This window comes from Lepus europaeus, chromosome X (assembly GCF_033115175.1).
Source record: "Lepus europaeus isolate LE1 chromosome X, mLepTim1.pri, whole genome shotgun sequence".
Lineage (NCBI taxonomy): Eukaryota > Metazoa > Chordata > Mammalia > Lagomorpha > Leporidae > Lepus > Lepus europaeus.
Genome location: NC_084850.1, coordinates 64,583,485 through 64,600,845, shown reverse-complemented (window position 1 = coordinate 64,600,845; position 17,361 = coordinate 64,583,485). Strand labels below are relative to the sequence as shown.

Genomic DNA, 17,361 nt, shown 5'->3' with positions numbered 1-17,361 from the left:
AAATATTCAAGTTTAACACTGTTTTTCTCTGAAAATGGGATGACATATTCTCTGGAGCAGTTTCTTTAAAAATTTATATTAACTCTTTTAGATTAAGAGTTTAACATTAATTTATAGAAAAAATGTGCCCATTGGTTATCCTAATAAACAGAATGAGACAATATTGCTTCTCAAGGTAGCTATACTGTAATTTTAGAGAGATATTTATGCACTCATGAAGACAAATATTTTTCTAGTTGGTGGGGAGTAAAGGAGGTCTAGTTTGGTGATGGTATCTATAGAAAGAAGGTCATGATAAATCAAGTTATAGCTTTCCCGTCAGTGATATTATCCCCTTGCAAGGGTTTGGATTTTCTTTTGAGAAAATCTTTGATGTCAATTCTGAACTTTTTTGCAACAAGGGGAACACATGCTTGAAATATTTAGAGAAAGCATGTAGCTTTTAGGCATCATTCCATCATAACTTAAACCTTTGGGAGAATACTATAGCTAATTTGCTTTTTTAGGGAAGGAATTTGGATTCCCAATAAACCAAAGGAAACTTGGGGGCACATGGGAGTAAGATGTTTCCAAATAGCTTCAGAATTCTGCCTTCCAGTGTAAAAAGCCGTTCTGGAAAACACTGAATCACTGTCCATGACACTGAAATGGTCCTTTTATTCCTAAATATTTTTTTACTATATTTTGGAACTTTTTTGGCTCTTAGGAATACTTTCAGTTTTATGTCACGAGGATTCCTACTAAATGAGAAGTAATTAAGGCAGAAAGAATGATCACACATCTTTAGCCAATACAATATATAGACAGATTAACCATTTTCTATCAACATAGTGTTTATAAATTCTTTATTGGTCCCAAAGAAGGGGATGGATTCATATATTTTAAAGACTTGGGGTTCTGTGATATACACACAATTCTTTAAAAATATAGTGGTGGTATGGTATAAAACATTTCAAAAATATTGGTTATTTGAAAATGTCATATTTGGTATACATTTTGAATCCAATATTATAATATAGAGAAGACAGGTTAAACACAGTCTATAAGTGACAAATTCTCATGACTCTCAGTCCACCTTGTAACACAAAAAATATTTGATGGTCAACAAAAATGAATTTCCATCAAAAATATGAATTTAAAAACCAGTCATCCTAGATATTATTGGCCATGGATTTTCATTATGTGAAGAAAACACATTTGTAATCCCACTTGTAGATTTACTAGCAGCATATTTGTTGGAATGAGTAGATATTCGGATACATGGTGAAAGTATTCAATTGATGAGTAAATTAAACAAAAGCTTGTGTGAGGAGGCACTTGAGTGGCATGTTATAAACTGATCTTTGGTAAAGGCAAAAATGGAAAAAACAACACTTCATTTACTGTTAATGAACACATTTCAATTGTTAAAACTGAATGTTTCCAGACATATTAAGGTGTTGGTCTAATATGTCATAAAAATGGTAAATGCCATGGCTAAAAACGTCTGCCTGTGTTTTCCTGTTAGTCTACTTTAAATAGATTATGATACAAAGCTTTAGTATTCAGAGATGGTCATTTTCACTCTTTCCAACTTATTGTGGGGGATGAGGAAAAAAAGTACATAACTGGTCACAGTATTGGTTGTACAGCTGAGTGGCTGAGTGGTATTTTTCAGATCTACAAATCAACTAAATAAATTATTTAAAGATTATAAAATACTAATGTCCAGTGTTTTCCAAAACCATTTTTTTCCTATAGTTTCTTTAAACTACATCACAAGTTTGTATCCAAAGCAACTTATTTGGGAAAAAGTAAGTGCTTCCATGCCCAAGGTTTTAATGCCTTCTGAATCTGTTTTGTTTGAAATTAGGCATTTCTGGTAAGTACTAAAAAAATAATTGATAGTATATTCACTAGAAAAAAATGAAGTGAACATAACAAAAGAGTTGGTTTACTATAAAAATTTTGGCACTTGTTTTCACTGTATCTCTAGACTTTATAATATCAGTCTGTTGTTCCGTATTTTAGTCAAATATGTAGAGATCTCTAATACATTTGTCACAGCAAATCCAAAAGTCGCAAGTAGTCAGCAATATTTGAAAATCATTTCAATTGGTCCACATTTGAAAGTTATTATATCTAGTCAGTAACATCTTTAAAACAATTAAACTGGTCAGTTCACATATTCTATTTACTTGATGGCTTAAGCTCTAATTGATGGAAAATAGTTGGTAATTGTACATAAAAATAGATCTTCAATTTTATAGAATTAGGAAACTTGCTTTTTTAAGAGGTGTTTAATTAAAGCAAAGTTTCTATTGTATGTGTATTTCTTAAACTGTACTGTTGGGCATATGGAATTGCAGTGGATAGTATGGCTGAAAGAAAATGGGTGGTGGACCAGATGTTACATAATTAGTATGGTATCCTCCTCCTTCAACATTAAAGTATGGAGCAGGCTGATAAAAACAAGTTACATTGTCTGTACTGGGTAAAATATTTTGTTCTCCAAGTACTCTTAAAGCCATAAGGGTGATCATATTGAGTGTCTGTCTTCTTTCATGTCCCATGAGGCAAACAGTACTTTCATTCACAACTCCACGCAAGGTCATAAGGTAGTCATACTTGCTTTTTTCTTCACCTATGAAGTGGTTGCGGAGGTACGATTCAATTTTTTTTTGTTGTTCGACTACATCAGGAAAATCAATGAAGAATCTGGAACACATATAACGTTCCAGGGTCTTGATTTCTGCTTCACATGCTGGCTTGAAATCACGAACTAGTAAGTTACTGTACTTCAGAAGGCCACCACCTCGAATCTCTTCAGGCTTTCTGGTAGATATAAGCTTGTATTGCAAATGTGTCATTGCTTCTTGGAAGTTTCCATACATGCTTTCAGCCACCACAGTTGGAAAGGATTCTTTGGTGAGCTTAGCATTTTTGTCATAATAGAAATCTAACATGGGATCCAAAACTATTTGAAAGGAATCAACACTAAATTCAAATTGTCGTCTGAGTGAATTCACAAATTTTAGCTCTACATTCTTACCAGTGTTATTAGAGAGAGAGATGAGACTCCAACGATCATGCTGATTGCAAACTTTGACCATTTTCTGCACATAAGCATCTTTCATGGTCTTTGGGGTGATCTTTTCCTTTTTGACACCTTTTGGTAAAAAGTCAAGTAGACAGCCTAGAACTGTATCCTTAACAAGCTGAAATTCTTGATCACTTGGAAGTTCAACACCAAAAATAATGTCCAGATCCTTATAACTGATTCCATTACGGCTTGCAAGTACGTAACTTGCGGTGGAACCATTTAACCGAGCATCTTTAACAATAATTCCTTGTTCTATGAGTTGGTTTTTCACAACATGAATGACATCTTTTGGTTTTACCTCCAGTGTGGGGAAATTCCCTCTTCCATGAATTGGAGTTACTCCATCTAATACTTGGTCCAGTGTTTTAATCTGATCCCAAGTGAGACTGCTGAATCTGATTTCAGACATTGTGAAGTCAGTAGTCCAACTGGACAGCAAAAAAAATATTGAGAAGAAATGTTAGTATGTGAAAACCAACATTATACCTAAAGCATATGAAAAGGTTAAAAACAGATTTACCTTAAATATAAGCCATGCTAATATTAGGAAGGGAATTACAAATGTATCAAATTGTGTTTTAATCTAAAAGTAAAATAAAAGCCAGAAGTATCTTATCAAAATACTTAGAGTTGGTTGATGCAAACAGATGCTGTACCTATAGTTACTGTTGATATAAAACAATGACTTTTTATATTTATTAATGAAAATACTGTAATAATGGCATTTGATGGTACAAATTTTGTTCATGGGATAACCTTAATCATGTTTAAAGTGAGACAAGACACTATATCTGAGTGTATTAGAACCATTATATTGAAAGGCAGTGTTTAAAAACAGTATACAGCATCTTTAATTCACAAGCATCACACTATTTTCATATATGAGCACACATCAAAAAGTTATGGAAAAATGGAATTAAAACATACAGATGAGCTGGACTTGTTGCATAGCAGGTGAAGCCACCACCTGCGACATCAACATTCCATATGGGCACTGGTTCATGTCCCTGCTGGCTCCACTTCTAATCCAGCTTCCTGCTAGTGACCTTAGAAAAGCAGCAGAAGATGGCCCAAGTGCTTGGGCTCCTTCCACTCACATGGGAGACCTATTGTAGATATCTGAGGAATGAACCAGGAGATGGAAGATTCTTTCTCTCTCTCTCTCCCTCTTTCTGTGTGACTCTGACATTCAAATAAATATTTTAAAAAAAGAGATAAACAATTTTATTCCAAAACACTTGAAACCAATGCATACTAATTTCTAATATGCATTTCCCTGGACTTATTGAAGTATCTTTTATACATTAGTCAGGTTCATATCTATTACTACTCTCATTTTAAATAATTACTGACATCCTCTATTAGGGTATAAATTTCTTGAATAAGGAAATCAGGATGAGAAAAAGTACCAGCTTGATTACTGCTTCTGTAAGTCCAGTAGACCTTTAAGATATGTTATTTGAAGGAAATAATATCAATTGGAAATGAAAAAAACTACTAAATTTGTACCAGAAGATGTGCAACATAATATATTCAGATAATTTAACAGTTTGATAGTGTTTTCAAATTAAAATTTTATAATGTGCATAAACGCAATGAATGCAGTTAGATGTAATTATGTACAATTAGAGTGACTGCAAATATTTTATCAAGCTATCTGAGAAAATAAATACAGGAGAGTAATCAAAGTTCATCATGTACATAGTTTTGGAGTTAGGCATGTTTTCCCACATTCCAGAAATAAAAACCACATAAAGCTTAAAAACGTATTGGTGTAAACAATATTCATCAATTGCTTAAGGAACTACTAGGAAAAGATACAAACATTTAGATTTAGTGCTATGTATTTCCCTACTAGAACCAGAACAAATAGAATCATCCTATTTGATATCCCAAGAACAGACTTTGATAGTTGAAGATTTTTTTTTATGGATTACAATGGCTTTTTCCCCCTCATAACTTCCCTCCCACCCACAACCATTCCAACTCCCAATCCCTCTCCCATTCCATTCACACCAAGATTCATTTTCAATTCTCTTTATATACAGAAGATCAATTTACTATATATTAAGTAAAGATTTCAACTGTTTGCACCCACATAGAACATAAAGTGTAAAATACTGTTTGAGTACTAGTTATAGCATTAATTCGCATTGAACAACACATTAAGGACAGAGATCCTACATGGGGAGTAAGTGCACAGTGACTCCTGTTGTTGACTTAACAAATTGACACTCTTGTTTATGGCTTCAGTAATCTTGCTAGGCTCTTGTCATAAGTTGCCAAGGTTATGGAAGGAAGCCTTTTGAGTTCACCAACTCTGATCTTATTTAGACAGGGTCATAGGAAGTTCATTCCTCCCTTCAGAGAAAGGTACCTCCTTCTTTGATGGCCCATTCTTTCCACTGGGATCTCACTTGCAGAGATCTTTCATTTAGTTTTTTTTTTTTTTTTTTTTTTTTTTTTTTGCGCCAGAGTATCTTGGCTTTCCATGCCTAAAATACTCTCATGGGTTTTTCAGCCAGATCCAAATGCCTTAAGGGCTGATTCTGAGGCCAGAGTGCTGTTTAGGACATCTGCCATTCTATGAGTGTGTTGTGTATCCCACTTCCCATGTTGGATCGTTCTCTCCCTTTTTGATTCTATCAGTTAGTATTAGCAGACACTAGTCTTGTTTATGTGATCCCTTTGACTCTTAGACCTATCAGAATGATCAATTGTGAACTGAAGATGATCACTTGGACTAGTGAGATGGCATTGGTACATGCCACCTTGGTGGAATTGAATTGGAATCCCCTGGCACATTTCTAATATAGTTCAAGAATTTTACAAAATACTAATTAAGCAATATTAAATCTATGTCAGTGAGAAGACAAAACTAAACTTCTTCTGCTTCTCTATGTGTAATAATCATAAATATGAATTAAAAGAATATTTATTTTTATTACATAACATGTCCTAATTAAATGGTTACTTGTTTTGTTCAAAGCCATGTTTGTTTCAAATGTTTATACAATTTCTTCTGTTATGTCAATATCCAAATCGATCTTTAAAGATGGGTGAGCTCAACTTATTAAACGTAAGATTTTTGGATTCTGGTAATTCATTCATCAGGTGAAATTATCTACATAGTATCCTTAGGACACTGGAAACAACAAGATGCTTTGTGAAGTGATGGAACATGTAAGAAAAACTGGCAATAATCCTATATTCTAATATGTTTCCTAGAATTATCACTGAATTATTTGTAGATAACAGCTTATTATTCTCAAATTCTTAAACTAGAAACTGAATAGTTAATGATACTGGCTAGCTTTATGTAAAAATTTTAAGAATGCCAGCAATTTAACTAATAAATACTCCAGAAATTGAATACTTTATAGATAGATTCTAATACAATAATGGTGGAGGAACTCAACACTATTTTCAAAAATGGACAGAATATCCAGACCAAAAAAGTAAACAAAGAAGCACTATACTGGAGACCAATTGGATATAACAGACATTTATGACATTTACAGAACAGCCTTTTTATATGCTAATGATGAACTCACTGAAAGAGAAATCAAAAAAATCCCATTAACAATCATCACAAAAAAATCAAATATTTAGGAACAAATTTAACCAAAGAAGTAAAAGATCTGTACAATGAAAATTATCAAACATTGATGATACTTGAAAGTGATCTGGTGTTTTCTCACAAATTTTATAATTACTTGTTTTTACTGTACATTTCAGAGTTTGGTGACTGTGTGCCTACGGCAGTGTCTATTTGGGGTCCTGTGGGCCTCCTGTACTTGGCTGCCCTTATCTTTCTTCATGATGGGGAAGTTTTCAGATGTTATTCATTGAATAGTTTTTCTAAGCCTCTGCTACTTTCCTTGCCTTAAAGACTACTATAAGAGAGTTCACATGCTACAATATAACAAAGTATGGTAACAATAATAGTTATGATCTTTCTGTTGTTCCTAACAATAATCAATCCCACCTTTCATTGAATGTTAGTTGTCTTTCTTATAGTCTGCTAAATAAGTATATTTTCAGATTTAAACCTTAGGAGAAGTCTATGAAGAAGGTATTACTACCCTCATTTTATTGTTGAGACAGCTGACTTACCAAATGTTACAGGTGGGAGTCAGGATATAAAAATTAGGTCTAGGGCCAGTGCTGTGGCATAGCAGGTAAATCCGCTGCCTGCAATGCCAGCATCCCATGTGAACACCGGTTCAAGTCCTGGCTGCTCCACTTCCGATCCAGCTCTCTGCTATTGCCTGGGAAAGTAGTGGAAGATGGCCTATGTCCTTGGGACCCTGCATTCATGTTGGAGACCTGGAGGAGGCTCCTGGCTCCTGGCTTTGGATTGGCCCAGCTCCAGCCATTGCAGCCTTTTGGGGAGTGAACTGGCAGATGGAAGACCTCTCTCTCTTTCTCTCTCTCTCTCTCTGTAACTCTGCCTTTCAAATACATAAAATAAATCTAAAAAAAAGAATATAATGTCTTGGGGTAAGACCAACATTTGAGTACTAGCATCTAAATTTCACAACTCCTCCTCTCTACTCCAGTGGCCTAAGATGCTGAAAGGAAAGAAGGTCAAGGGGAAGAAAGTGGCCTTGGCCCTTGAAGAAGCAGGAGGCCAAGATAGTGGAAAATCTGTTTAAGAAAAGGCCTAAGAACTCTGCAATTGGACAGAATATCCAGTCCAATAGGAAACTCACAAATGTCAAATGGCCCCACTATATCTTGTTGCAGCAGCAGATAGCCATCCTGTGTAATTAGCAGAAGGTGCCTCCTACCATTAACTAGTTCACCCAGGCCCTGGACTGCCAGACAGATACTTAGCTGCTGAAACAGGCCCTCAAGTACAAGCCAGAGATGAAACAAGAGAAGAAGCAGAGGCTATTGGTCTGGGCCAAGAAGAAAATTGCTGTCAAATAGGATATCCTCACCAAGAGATAACCTGTCCTCTGAACGGGAATCAGTGCTGTCACTACATTGGTGGAGAATAAGAAGGCTCAGTTGGTGGTGACTGCATCAGACCTAGATCCCATCAAGTTGGTTGTCTTCTTGCCTACACTGTCATAAAATGGAGGTCCCTTACTACACCATCAAGGGAAAGGCCAGGCTGAGGCATCTGGTCCACAGGAAGACCTGCCCTACTGTCATCTTCATGCAGGTGACCTCAGAAGACAAAGGGGTTCTGGCTAAATTGGTGGAAGCCACTGGGGAGGCAATGTTCTGGGTCCCAAATCCATGGCTCGCATTGCCAAGCTGGAAAAGCCCAAAGCCAAAGCTAAAGAACTTGTTATAAAGCTGGAATAAATGTGCACTGCTGAGTTACATGTACATAATAAAGATTCTTGCCCCCCAAAGTTTAAATTTAAATTTAAATAGATATTTAAATTTCACAACTCCTAAATTCCCATGGAAATGGTCAATGAAATATGTAAAGAGAAAGAAGAAAATCCTGTCTCAGCACTGGAGAATTAGAAGTGGTATCTATACACTAGAACCACTTTTTTTAGGATTTAGTTTTAATATACAGTAGACGAGACTAGGCTTAAGAAAAGCACCAAGGGCTTATTTGGTCTTATCTTCTTGATATATATAAGGTCCTCAACAAGAGAGGACCTTGCCACAGACTTCATACACAGGACTTCCCCTCTTGAAAAAAACAAACAAAAAACCCAAAAAACAAAAAGCAAACAAAAAATCTCTTGGAGATAAAATATCATCATATATTTATATTTGCAATCAGAAACTATGGAATGATATTGTATAAATAACAAATGTATTTAGTTACCTAATTGTGGGTGAGGAAATAAGATATATTTTCTTACACATTTTAACACACTAGTAAATAGTATATATGCAAATACTTATGTATAAATTCTAAATCTATATATTCAGCAAAAATATATTGGAGAAAGGATATTCTTTCCTGCAGTGCCAGGAAAACTTGTGCAGGAGAAAGTAATCAGACTCCTAGCTCTCTTTCACCATAAATAAAAATAAATACAAAGTATATCAAAGACTTAACTGTAAAATCCAAAACTATTAAATAACTAGAAGAAAATACAGAGTAAATGCTTCAGGACATTGGTATGGGTAAAGAATTTTTCGTTTATGACACCTAAAGCATAGGCAACAAAAGCGAAAATTGGCAAATGGAATTACATCTAGCTAAATAGCTTGTATAAGCAAAGGAAATAATCAACAGAGTGAACAGATCAACTACAAAATAGGAGAAATATATGGAAACTGTTCATCACATAAAGGATTAGTTTCCACAATATATAAGGAATTCAACTGAGCAGCAAAGAAAATAATAATAATCTGATTTAATATTGAGGCAATAATCTAAACGGATATTTCTCAAAAGTGTAAACAGCTAACAAGTATATAAAAATGCTCAATATCAATAACCATCAATAAAATGTAAATCAAAATAAAATGATGAATGGCTATTATCAAACAGATAAAAAAATAGCAAATGCTAGTGAAGATACAAATACAGAGAAAGGGAAACCCTCATACATTGTGAACGTGTATATTATAACAACAATGATAGAGAACAGATTGCAAGTTCCTCAAAACACTGAAAATAGAGACAGGCTTTTGGCAGAGTGGCTAAGATACTGGTTGGAACACTTGCATCACTTATTGGAAGTGCCTGGGTTCAAGTCCTGGCTCTACTCCAAATTCTAGCTTCCTGCTAATATTCACTCTGGGAGGCACCAAGTGATGGCTCAACTAAGTGAGTCCTTATCATTGACATGGAGGACCTGAATTGAGTTCCCAACTCCCAAGCATTCAGGGAATAAATCGGCAGTTCAGGACTTTTTCTTTGTCTCTCAAATAAATAAAATAAGTAATTTATGTTTGTTTGTCTAACATTTTATTTCAGAATAGCTTCAAATATAAAAAAAAATTGTGATGTAGTAATACAAAGAGTTCCTGTATACTCCATACCCCACACTTTCCCTATTATAAATAACTCACATTAGTATATTTTTGTCAGTACTAATGAAACACATAAAGAATACCCTATTTTTTTTTATCCAAACTCCTCTGTTACTTCTACATTTCCCAGCCTCTAGTAATCAACATTCTATGTTCACATTGAGGCTCTTGATTTTTTTTTTTGCACCCACATATGAGGGCAAACATGCTATGTGTTTGTCCTTCGGTGTCTGACTTATTTCACTCAATATTATGTCCTCCAGTTGGATCCTATTTTGCTGCAAATGACAGAATTTCATTTTTTTCACGACTGAATGGTATTCCAATGTGTATATACCACCTTTTCTTTTCCATTCATGTGATGATAGACAGCTTGGTTGTTTCCACATTTTACCTATTATTACCAATGTTGTTATAAACATAGTGGCACATGTATTCTTTGATACAATGAGTTTATGCCATTTAGATATATATATACAAGCAGTGGGATGGTTGGATCATAGAACAATTTCTATTTCTAGCTTCTAAAGAAATTTCCATAGTGTTTTCCATACCGGCTGCACTAATCTGCATTCCTATCAACAATGTATGACTTCCGTTTTTCCACATCCTTGCCAGCATTTGTTACTTTCTGTCTTTTTGATAATAGCCACCTGACAGGGGTGCCGTGATATATCATTGTGATTACGATTTGTATTTCCCTGATGGCTAGTGGTTTTGAGCATTTTTTCATGCATTGGTTGGCCATTTATATTTCTTATTTTTAGAACTGTTTATTCAGTTCCTTAGCCATTTCTTAACTGGATTCTTTGATGTTGCTGCTGTTGTTTAATTTAAAAAACAAATCTAAACTACCATATGATCAGCAATCACACTTCTGGGTAAATATCCAATGGAACTGAAATCAGTAAGTCAAAGAAATTGTATACCCCACGTGTTTATTTTGGCACTGTTCAAAACAGTCAAATGAATCAACATAGGTTTCTATTGAGAGATGAACAGAGAAAGACAATGTGGTATATATACACAACAGAATATTATCAACCATAAAAAGAATGAAATTGTCATCTGCAGCAATGTGGATTGAACTGGAGGATATTACATTAGATGAAGTAAGTCAGATACAGAGAGACATATCCTGCATATTCTCACTTAAATGTGTGTGGAAGCTAAAAAGTGAGTATCCAAGATGTAGAGAATGGAACAGCTGTTAGATTACCCTGAAAATGATGTCAGAGAAGGAAGGATAGAGCAAGGATGGTTAATGGATATAAGGGTACATTCGGGTAGGAAAAATTATTTTTAATGTTATATGACACAGTATTAAACTATGGTTACAATAATTAATTGAATGTTTCACAACAGCTAGAAGAGAGGTTTTTGAATGTTGTCAACACAAAGAAATGATACAGTTTTGAGGCCATTGATATATCAATTACACTGATCTGATCATTAGACACTGTATACCTACACTGAAGTATCACATTGTACCTTATCAATATTAGGACACTTCAAAAAGGTGTGGAAAATATAATTAAAAGACATTTATTTTGGTGCAATAATTTTGGAAATACATGTCAAGCTTTTCCTAATGTGCATTCTCCATGAACTTTTTGAAGTTCCTTCACGTGTGTACCATATTTCTATTAAAAATTTAAAAATTAAAATGAAAAAAAAATGGAATCCAGTATTTAGCCAGTTAAACTCATCTGGGAATGCAAAGTAAAGAAAGCAAGTTTTCAAGATTTTGCAAGGGAATATATTTCTGTAATTAACAAAACGAAATTGTTTTCTCTAATACAACCTTAGGTTCCCTTTGACTATGTCAACAAAAGGGGAACTAAGCCAAAACTTTCCTGTCAATATTAATATTAGAACTATATTTTAAAGAGAATAAGAACATACTTAAGACTTACATTGCAAGGATTATTCTCAAGAATGTAATACAGTTGAGTTAATATGATGACTCAGTGGATCCTTCAGCAATGATAGAAATTTTCATCTTACCACAGAATAAACTCATGAACCACTCAGGATATCTGCAGGGAGAAGAAAAGCAATAAGAATTCTTTGATATAGTAATGTGATGCTTCACAGAAGTAGTCCAACAAATTACATACATACACACTAACACACAGAGAGAGAAAAAAAGAGGGAGAGGGAGGGGAAGAGGGGGAAAGAGGAAGAGAGAGGGAAAAGAAATGATAAAATGATTGTTCTAAAACAGTGGTATAAAATTTGAGCATGCATCAGAATTACATGAATCCTTGTAAACACAGATTTTTGGGTCTCTTCTCCAGAGTTTCTGATTCCACAGGTTAGAGATGGAGCCTGAATAATTTGTATTTCTAATAACATTTTAGATGATGTTGGATTTTGCTGGATAGGGAGCCACACTTTAAAATCTCTTACATGGAGGCCGGCACTGTGGCTTAGCGGGTAAAGCTGCCACATGCAGTGCTGGCATTCCATATGGGTGCCAGTTCGAGTCCCAGCTGCTCTACTTCCTATCTAGCTCTCTGGTATGGACTGGGAAAGCAGGAGAAGATGGCACAAATCCTTAGGCCACTGCACTGGTGCGGGAGACCAGGAAGACTCTCCCAGCTCCTGGCTTCGGATCTGCGTAGCTCTGGCTGTTGCGGCCAATTGGGGAGTGAACCAGTGCATCAAAGACCTCTCTCTCTCTCTCTCTCTCTCTCTCTCTCTGTCTCTCTGTCCCTCTTTCTCTCTCTGTGTAACTTTGACTTTCAAATAAATAAATAAATCTTTAAAAAAATAAAATCCACTACATGAAATAAAGCTTGAGATGGAATTGTAAAGGAATGGTAGTCTCAGCAGCAGTATGTAGTCTCCCATAATTCGGGTATTTCTATTTAAAAACTTTGTATTGATAGAATTCTAATCAAAATTAAGGTTCTCTTAAACTATAGGCTTGTAAAATCATTTAAATGGTCCAATACTATTTACTCAACTAAACATTAAGACTAATAGGAAGTCTTTTGAAAGCTATGATTCTAAATCCAAAGTCTAATTTAACTATAATAAATGACTGCATATGGAAGATGACTCTTTTACTTTAGAAACTATCATGGTATTTTAATATAACCACATGTACCTACCTATGGAAAATAAACAGATTTTGGCCACTGTATTATATTTTAATTGTCCAGAAAAGTATGAAATATTATTTTAGGGGACAGCACTGTGGTGTAGCAGGTAAAGCCACCGCCTGCAGTGCCAGCATCTCATATGGGTGCCAGTTCAAGTACCGGCCGCTCCATGTCTGATCCAGCTCTCTGCTGTGGCCTGGGAAAGCAGTGGAGGATGGCTCAAGTACTTGGGCCCAAGTGGGGGATCCGGAGGAGGTTCCTGGCTCCTGGCTTCGGATCAGTGTAGCTCTGGCCGTTGAGGCCTACTGGGGAGTGAGCCAATGGATGGAGGACCTCTCTCTCTCTCTCTCTGTCTCTGCCTCTCCTTCTCTCTCTGTGTAACTCTGACTTTCAAATAAATAAATTAAAAAAGAAATATTATTTGACTACTTACAAAGTGGTATTAGATATTTTGATACACTGCAGTTGTTTCCAAGACAAAGTCAATGCCACTGAGAAATAACAGTGTAGTATTTAAACTATGGCCTACTCACAACCAAACATTATCCCTTTAAGGATATAGATAACAATTTCAGAAAAAAAAAATGTTTTCTTATACCAAGAAGAAAGCATTATGATTATCAAATGTTATCACTTTGACATTTCTATGCTGTATTCAATAAGAAAGAATTCCCTGGCTAACATTAATGATACAATACACTGAAATTCTTTATGAGACAAAGTGTTAAACCTCTCATAGAAGCATCTTGAGTTGTTTTCACTTTGTGAAAAGTAAACTGTAGTACTACTTTAACCCAAGGGAAAACTGTGAGCTGTACTTGACTCATTCAAATGTGAAAACAGGTAATAAAGTATTGATTGGACAGCGCTGCAGCTCACTTGGCTAATCCTCCGCCTGTGGCGCCGGCACCCCGGGGGGTTCTATTCCCGGTTGGGGCGACGGATTCTGTCCCGGTTGCTCCTCTTCCAGTCCAGCTCTCTGCTGTGGCCCGGGAAGGCAGTGGAGGATACCCCAAGTGCTTGGGCCCTGCACCCGCATGGGAGACCAGGAGGAAGCACCTGGCTCCTGGCTTTGGATCGGTGCAGCGCGCCAGCCATAGTGTCCATTTGGGGGGTGAACCAACGGAAGGAAGACCTTGCTCTCTGTATCTCTCTCTCACTGTCTAACTCTGCCTGTCAAAAAAAAAAGTATTGATTGTGATATCTGTGAACCAATAACCAATAAGCCTGGCAACAGTTAGAACCCTCACAAAAAGAGCAAAAGAAAAAGAAAGGAAAGGAAAAGAGAGAACAAAGAAGAAACACTCACCCTTTCATGGTCACTACTTTGTATCTGACTTTGATAAAAAATGCAACACATTCAATGTTTTGTCCTTTTGTGCTTCAAAAATAAGTTTTGATGTCAACCAAGTATTTAGTTCCTCAAATTATATTCTTTTAATTTAATAATTTCTTGGGAATAAAAGTGGTACTGTAAAAATACTTTATTCCTTTTACAGAAATATAGACAAGATAAATCTTTTAACCAAATTATCTCAACAATTAGTTTTAGGGTTTTTTTTTAATAAATTCTCACATTGAATAGAAATTATTACTTCTTTGTTTGTTGTGTTAACTGAAAACACAAGGAAACCAAAGATAGTAAAAGCAGTGAAAAAGAAAACAAGTCAAGTGCTTTAAATAGGACAAAAGTTATCTCTGAACCAATAGAGAGGTCTAGTGCTATAGCTGCCTAATTATATAGAGAGAGCAAATTAAAAGTAGAAATCACCTTCAGGTAATCATTATATCAGTAAGAATGGGATTGAAAGTGAATGCACTTTTAACTTATTTTGCATTGAAAAAATCGTGGGTATTTTGCAGTTATCTTTAAATATCAAAGATTTTCCTGTTATCTTGAATCCACAGTATTATGCATAGATCCTTTCTGAATGTCTACTATATCTACCTATGTAGATAGGTAGTAATGCTTAGAAAAGCCACCAAATCAGAATATCTGCTCCTTCAAAGAGATAGAGATAATTCTAAAGAATAATTCAGATTACATGCCAAATGAAATTATTAACAGTATATAAAAAAATATAAGTACATGTACTTGAAGTTGACAAGCACCCTAACTTATCTTTATCTGAGGCTTCTCAGTTACAACATTTTAAGACAGACTCTTTTTCTATGGCTCTTACACTAGCCTATGCCTGTGACAGCTTAAGTTTTAAATTTGCATAAAATAAAATGGAAATTCAAAAATTCTAAAGACCTAATTTTTACTTTTAGTTCATGTGTTCTTTGTTCCACTAAAATCAGAGCAGGTTTTTCTTAAAATTGAAACACAGAGATAAGTCTGTGTTTATAGCCCAAATGTAGATCAAAATACTTAAGAGTTTTTCTCTATAAGAACTAGTATTAAAATTAAACTCTGTGGACAATCTATAAAGATTTTATAAATATCAAAATCATAATTTATTTATCAGTTGTTCTAAATAGGCAGCTATTTTACAATCTTTTCAAAATAGAGACCTTGAGTAAAAGCTGCTGTTTATAATAAAGAATTATGTCTGTTCCTCCTTGGGGACTTCTGTGTTAGCCCACTGCATTCAAAAGATTTAATTACAAAGCAATCTTAAAACATATTTCAGGTTAAAACCTGGCAACAGATGAATGTTTAAATGAAAAAATATAAATATTCAAAGGAAAACTCTTTACATGTTTCCAATTATTTACCTAGACAAAAATCCCAATATTTAATTTGTATCTGAATTATTGAATTTGGAATTATAATTCAGATGTATAATATTTTAACAGCCAAGCACAACAGATTTAAATAACCATGAGGAAATCATAGTAAGATGAATCTACTTTAATGAGTGCATGAAGCTTTTATTATTGTGTGCACATAATATTATTTGATTGACCATGGTGTTTGAGTAACAGAACAATACTTATATGAAAGACATACCATAATGTATGGTTTATGTTATGAGTTTAAGAATTTTGTTCTAAGAAATGAGTCACATTACTACAAATGTTAAAATGGTTCTAATTTAGATCAATTCACAAATTTATTTTAGTTGTAAAAAGGTTCATATCCCAAAACAACACTTGCAAAGATTCACTTGTCTAGGACTCCATTAAAAAGATGAATGGATTCATTTAAAAAATTTATAGCCATTCACAAATTTACATTAGATAATTGTGAAGCTTGAGAAAGGCAGTTATTTAAGATTTTTTGAAATTTTAAAAATAACACCTTCAATTATATTGCAAATGATGTTATTATATTTTTAGCAAAATGTTCAAATATGTAATTAGGCTTATTATATTCAGAGTTGGCCCTTGTTTGGAGTGGGGAGAAGAGTATCAATTTATCTTGGAAAGAAAGATAACAGGAGTATTAAAGGTTTTAGTTTCTAGTCAACCCAAAACAATGATAGGCATATATGTTCTATTTTTGTGTTATTTATATCCTGGTGTATCATCCTCCTCACTTTATGATCATCTCTTCAAATAACATGCTTAGCTCAATTTTCTGTTCTAAGAGTCAATGTGTTTTAACTGACTGAGAATTTATTCAAATTTCTAGTTTCTTGTAATTAATATATAGGAAAATAATTTTTCAAAATTTTAACATGCAGGTAGAACCATGCTAATAGAAAGTTTTTGATCAGGAAGTCTTATGCGAAATGTACAATGAAACAATTAAGATAAATATGCCAGGCCCATAAACACCTAGAGAAAAGAGCACACAGATCCCAAAATGGAACAGTTGTGGATTTAAAAGCTTGTGCTCAGAAACATAAAGGGAATGCTTTGTTCCAAGTTAAACCTGTGTCCCTAATCCTAGAGAAATCTTACCATTTTCTTCTTTACCCCAAGCCACTTACTTACACTTGTGTTTATTTTTATGTTTGCGCTGCTTTGACAGTTGTCTTTTTGAAGTGTTAAAAGTTTGTACTGTTGTAAATATATCATCTTCCAACTCCTTTCACATTTGGCACCAATCCTTTACAGTGGAAAAGTATGAGTTTGTGGCAGTACCGCCTACTTTCTACTTTTTCTCTACTTCTTACAGTGGCTGGTAGAGGTTGATAGCTATGAAAACAACAGCCACTAATTCAGGCTTCTTTTGCTTCTCATCTACCTGATACAGGGTTACTGTCTCTCCTAACTGCCACCAACCAGAGTCATGATTGCCAGAGAACTCCAGTTCCC

The 17,361-nt window shown here is 34.7% G+C and overlaps 1 protein-coding gene and 1 pseudogene across 1 annotated transcript; one reads left to right on the top strand and one right to left on the bottom strand.

The window, feature by feature from the left end:
* Window positions 1-2,315: 2,315 nt before the first annotated feature.
* On the bottom strand, window positions 2,316-5,665 carry TENT5D (terminal nucleotidyltransferase 5D). The gene is made up of 2 exons (XM_062183049.1): window positions 5,628-5,665; window positions 2,316-3,477 (listed from the first exon to the last, which is right to left on the bottom strand). Exons 1-2 carry the CDS (start codon window positions 5,663-5,665, stop codon window positions 2,316-2,318), a joined length of 1,200 nt encoding a protein of 399 aa, XP_062039033.1.
* A 1,982-nt stretch (window positions 5,666-7,647) lies between these two features.
* LOC133752644 (large ribosomal subunit protein eL8-like) lies at window positions 7,648-8,401 on the top strand (annotated as a pseudogene).
* The last annotated feature ends 8,960 nt before the right edge of the window (window positions 8,402-17,361 follow it).